The 6,000-nt window shown below is 40.8% G+C and overlaps 1 protein-coding gene across 5 annotated transcripts in view; it reads left to right on the top strand.

The window, feature by feature from the left end:
* The window catches only part of ARHGEF3 (Rho guanine nucleotide exchange factor 3), a 339,692-nt gene extending 336,973 nt beyond the window's left edge, over positions 1 to 2,719 (top strand). For all 5 annotated transcript variants that reach the window (XM_025375789.1, XM_025375790.1, XM_025375792.1 and 2 more), the window contains one exon: positions 521 to 2,719. In XM_025375789.1, coding sequence (XP_025231574.1) covers positions 521 to 873 — 353 coding nt within the window. In that variant the 3' untranslated portion in view covers positions 874 to 2,719. The remainder of the gene's footprint in view (positions 1 to 520) is intronic.
* Positions 2,720 to 6,000: the final 3,281 nt, after the last annotated feature.

Here is a 6,000-nt window from a genome sequence, read left to right on the forward strand (position 1 = left end):
GGGACCACAGGCGCCCGCCACCTCGCCCGGCTAGTTTTTTGTATTTTTTAGTAGAGACGGGGTTTCACCGTGTTCACCAGGATGGTCTCGATCTCCTGACCTCGTGATCCACCCGTCTCGGCCTCCCAAAGTGCTGGGATTACAGGCTTGAGCCACCGCGCCTGGCCGGCATCTGTCTTTTTCACAAGCTGTCACCCCAAGGGATTTTGTTATGCAGCCAGATTTGGTCACCAGTACTCTGGGCTCCCCTAAATCACTTAACTTTGTTGTTCCAAGATGATCTCCACCTGCTGGTTTCTGAGAGCAATGAGGGCAGCTGAACGCTAGACCTGTGTCAACCCCAACTCCCTGATGGTGGCTGCAGGGTGGAGCTGAGCCATGTCCCGGTTCAGTGGGAAACGTTTTGTTATCAGCAATACCTGCCATGGATTCTGGGGTTTAGTGTCACTATGTGTGTTCTCTTTGGCCTGAGGAAGGATCTGTCCATTGACTTTGTTTTTCATGTGTTTTTCCCTTCTAGTTAAAAACTTCTTCAGAGTCAGTTTCAAAAATGGATCCCAAAGTCAGACCCACTCGCTACAAGCCAATGACACCTTCAACAAACAGCAGTGGCTTAATTGTATTCGTCAAGCCAAAGAAACAGTTTTATGTGCTGCCGGGCAAGCTGGGGTGCTTGACTCTGAGGGATCATTCCTAAATCCCACCACTGGGAGCAGAGAGCTACAGGGAGAAACAAAACTTGAACAGATGGACCAATCGGACAGTGAGTCAGACTGTAGTATGGACACAAGTGAGGTCAGCCTCGACTGTGAGCACATGGAACAGACAGACTCTTCCTGTGGGAACAGCAGGCATGGTGAAAGCAACGTCTGACAGAAGCATGCGCATTTCGGAAAGCAGGCCTGCGTCTTACCTGTACAGTATTTGCATTCCGCAGATGGAACGGTTTGGAGAAGCACTTTTTCATACTTTTGTGAAAATATACATGTTGACCCAGTCTCTTGTATCTGTACCTTTGTCCCTAGTACTGTAACTGCCAATCTGTCTGTGTAAGCTGGAATCTGTGGCAACTATTACCCTGTGTTGTATTTCACAAGTGTCTGGATGGATGGAGAGGTACTCAAACAAGTTACTTTCAATTGTCCTGCTGGATTTTAAAAAAAATAGAAAAAGAATCTCGAAACTACTGTTTTACATAGATTGCTTGAAGAGTCCTTCCTCTTGTGCTTCTGTAGCACTTTCCCAGCTCTTAGATGTGGTAGCTGAAGGCACAGAATTTAGAGGGCCTTGTAAATAGGGCATGAGGAAGTCACCTGTGTATCGGGATGGTATTAGAGAATCAGGAAAGACCAACTCATGAAGTGAACTTGGTTTGATTTTATTCAACTAGAAAGCTTGAAAACATCCCTGGAGATTCTGAAGGCTTAATTTTGCAAAGGAGGACGCACTGTCTGAACCTTGCAACTTCATCCAGTGCAAGTTTGATGCAAGAATGTATTAGGACATAAAATAGAGGCTGACCTTAAAAAGGGCCAGGACAAAAGCAGCTGCCAGCTCTGAATCTTTAACTGAAATGCACATGGCACCAGGAGGTGTCTCTCATAGTTGGTTGCTAGTCTAAAACATCAGAATAGAACCCAAATGGCCTAGGAAAGCCTTCCAGGATAACAAGAAGGCCCTGTCTTCATTGTGTTTCATCTGCCTAGGCCTACTCATATTTTAGAGAATGAATGAAGCAACAAGGAAGAGAGACCATGACTCTATCGATGACACTGTTTATAGAAACACAGGAGAGGAAGAAGTTGGAATGAAAAGCACTTCGTCAGAACCTTGTGTGGGAGCCACTGAGAGAAAAGCAAGGCTGAGAAAGGCCAGAGCCTTGGGCTTTCCTGCTCTGCTTTTGGGTTGTCAGTTTGCCATCTCTGGTTCTGTGCTATAATCAGAATTGTAATTATGTTCTCCAGAGGCCAATTTCATTAACTCTGATGAATTAGGATCAGCTAGCCAGATTAGTAACCTCTTTGTCCAGCCTTGATTTACAGTGCAGGGTAAAGTGCAGACCTTAAAAAAAGCGAAGTACCTAGAAGAGCTCCCTGCAAGTGTAAATACTAAGGATGACCTGTGCAAAATTATACCCACACCAGCACTAGTGGTTAATTATTCTAAATTATTGCCAAAAAGGTTTTCTTTAATCTTCTGTCTTTCAAGTTTACAGAAAAGAAAGTAAGTGCATTGATGTCATTTTATTATGTACATATATCATGTGCATTCAAAGAAGCTGTGTGACAGGATATATCAATATAAAAACAAGGTATATACTTTATTTTTTAAAAACAAGGATATTGTGGTCAATTTTACCCTATAAAACATATTTCTGTATTTATAGATCTTAAACATGGTGAATTTTTTCTATTACAAGTTTATTTAAAACTGCTTTGTTTCTCAAGTTGTTATTGATACAGCAAGTGAACCTGCTGCAGACAGAAGCAGAGGAAAGCCAAGAACAGCCTTTTAATGGTGAAGAAAAGAATGAATGATTCTTTGTAGGAGCCATCAGCCACTTTTAGGAGCCATCAGCCAGTGTGTTGGGAAAAGAGGTTTGTCAAGTGTTGGCCTATGGGAAGAAAGTCAATGAATGTTTTGATGAAATGAATGTTTTTGTATAATGGCCTTAAACTTTTCTGGAAATATTTCAAATAAATTACATTATTAAGTCATCCTCCATGTGTACAGTGTTTGTCCTACAAACAAAATACAGGTTTCAGCTGTGTTCCTGGGGAGGTTCTTTCTGAAATTTTTGTTTGTGGTTCCTGAATACAAACTTTAAAATAGGGTGCAGATTGATATAAATGCTTGTCTTTGATCTATCAAAACTTTCAAAGAACTCGGTTTTTTTTCTTTCTTTCTTTTGAAACAGGGTCTCACTCTGTTACCCAGGCTGGAGTGTGGTGGTGTGATCATAGCTCACTGCAACCTCAAATTCCTGGGCTTACGCAATCCTACCTCAGCCTCCCAAGTAACTGGGATTACAGGTGCACATCACCACATCTGGCTAATTTTTAAATTTTTTGTAAAGATTGAAGTCTTACTACGTTGCCCAGGCTAGTCCTGAACCCCCTGGCCTCAAGTGATCCTTCTGCCACAACCTCCTAAAGTGTTGGGATTACAGGCATAATCCACTGAATCTGTACAATAACTCATAATTCTAAAATCTATTTTCTCAAGCATTCTCTTTTCATTCACTTACTTATGTGTTCACTTTTAATAACTCTATCTGGAATCCATACTATGTATAAAGTCAAGTGATAAGTCATAGGTGTTACAGAAAAGAAATGTTGAATCTCACTGCTAATATAGGTAACTGTTGAGGAACTTGAGGCTAAATAAAAGGCCAATTTCACTTTGAAATTCTTACTGGAATTTCAGTCTACTTTAATTAAAATGATTAGTACTCTTTCTAGACTGAACGCAGTGGCTACACCTCTAATCCTAGCAGTTTGGGAGGCCAAGGCAGGTGAATTGCTTGAGTCCAGGAGTTCAAGACCAGCCTAGGCAACATGGCAAGACCTCATCTCTACAAAAACACAAAAATTAGCCAGGCGTGGTGGCATGTGCCTATAGTCCCAGCTACTCAGGAGACTTGAGTCGGGAGGATCCCTTAAGCCCAGGAGGCAGAGGTTGCAGTGAGCTGTGATCACACTGTTGCACTCCAGCCTGGGTGACAGAGTGAGAACCTGTCTCAAAAAAAAAAAAAAAAAAAAAAAAAAAGATTAGTACTCTTTCCCACAATTAGTGGGGTATTTTTTTAGATGAAAAGGCTAAACATTTTTAAGCTGTTAGTAGCCAATTCTCAATAGCACATGGGCCCAATAAGGCTGGCAGGTAGTCTTATCTTTACAATAAGCTCTCACCATTTTCTTTAACATACTGTTACTTCCCAAATTTGGCAAGATATTCACATAAATAAATGTAAGTCCAAATTTTTTCCCAAATGCAAACTCGCTTCTCCTAATTCTCTTTTTCTTCCTCCTCCTCCTTTTTTGTCTGTCCTCTTTTCTCACTGCTGCTTTGGCTATTCCCTCCGTTTTTTACTCCTATAATTGTACTGACTGTCAATGCTAAAGGATGTATCTTATATTAGAAAATGTTTGTACTGACGTTTTGTGGGTTAGTACAAATGAGTGAGGGCTAAATGGTTTTTCTTCAGTCAATTTTCAAGATGTTATTTCACACACAACTAGATGTAATCCTTGCAATCTACTAGATGTAATCTTTGCAGTCTAAATGAAAACCCATAAGCAATGAACAGAGCCAGAACTAGCAATTTTCTGTAAAATTAGAGCATGGTTTCAGCTTCTGGGTTGTGGTCACCGCCACTGACTGCTTTAGTTTCCATTCCCAGCACAATCTGCAGCAGCTAAGAACGCATAGCTCTTCATAACCACAGCCCTGTTTCAACAAAGACTGTGTGGCTGCAGGAAACTGCAACCCACCATCTTGGTGAAGAGGCTGTTTGACTTTCCATTTACATTCTGTGCATGTCCATTTTTTACGAATTCTCCCAAAGCCTGAGGACTCTCAAAGATTTGGTGAAGAGACTGGCCAGTTTCACTCAGGTCAGTTTCCCTCACCTGGCTCCCCTTGGCATTGAGGAGACAGACACTAAATACCGCCCCCCCACCTTATTGATGCAGTTGATTCAATTAATTCACACTAACTTGTTTATTGACAGAATTCTAGAACTACACTATTGGAAGGGAAGAGGGTTCCCCAAGCCCAAACCTACCAATAGAAATCTGATGATCATCAAAATGTAAAACCTTGTCCACATGAGCACACAGTGAGAAAAGGTGACCGTATTCACTGTACCTCAAAGGTACTGAGGGAAACAAGTTGGAGAAAAAAAAAAATGCTCATGACATCATATCTCCTTTCTCCTGATTTGGTTCATATATCAGTCAGCTGCACAGACCTACCTAGTCAAAGCAGTTTTCAGTTGACCTGAGGGAATAACAAGGAATTAGAAGTCATGTACTGTATCTTTAAGAGCCAATCACTTAGCCTAGGAAACTGGACATGCATTCCAAAGCTTGTCCACATGCAAACATACCTAGGTATTAATGAACTGTGCTCTCATCTGTGAAAGGTTTGAAAATGACATCCTGCAAGTGTTTTATTCTCTGTTGCCAGGGACACTGGACCCCTCGAGCCCATTTAAAAGTGAGACTGTATGTGAAATCACTGTTTTAAAAAATACTAAGAGCTGGTAGTTTTCACTGTTATTTAATAATCACTTTTAAATTTGTACATGTTGCCCAGGCGTGGTGCCTTATGCCTGTAATCCCAGCACTTTGGGAGGCCGAGGAGGGCAGATCACTTGAGACCAGAGGTTGAATACCAGTTTGGCCAAAATGGTAAAACCACATCTCTACTAAAAATATGGAAATTAGCCTATCCTGGTGGCACGTGCCTGTAATCCCAGCTACTCAGGAGACTGAGACACGAGAATCACTTGAACCTGGGAGGTGGAGGTTGCAGTGAGCACAGATTGCGCCACCGCATTCCAGCCTGGGTAACACAATGAGTCTCAAAAAAAATTAAAAATAAATAAATAAATGGTACATATGAAATTTCTCAAAAGTGTGGCCTTGGCCTGAGTATTTTTCATTCATTGTACTGTATACCTGGGGATACTTTTCAATCCAGATAATTTGGAATTTTTTCTTGTATTTTTTTTTCTTATATATTTTCATTCCCACAATTTTCTATTTTCTCTTTCAGGAATTCCAGAAAGAGAGATGAACCTTCTGGATTTGATGCCTTAACTTCTGGATTGATTTTCAAATATTCTTAATCTCTTTATTCTTACTTTTTATTTATTTATATTTTGTTCAGCTCTCAAGGAGATTTCCTCACCTTTATCTTCAGATCCTTCTATTAATTTGAGGAGAGGGTTGCCATCAGTTTTTTTTTTTATTACTAAAAGTTTTTTCTTCTATC

This window comes from Theropithecus gelada, chromosome 2 (assembly GCF_003255815.1).
Source record: "Theropithecus gelada isolate Dixy chromosome 2, Tgel_1.0, whole genome shotgun sequence".
Lineage (NCBI taxonomy): Eukaryota > Metazoa > Chordata > Mammalia > Primates > Cercopithecidae > Theropithecus > Theropithecus gelada.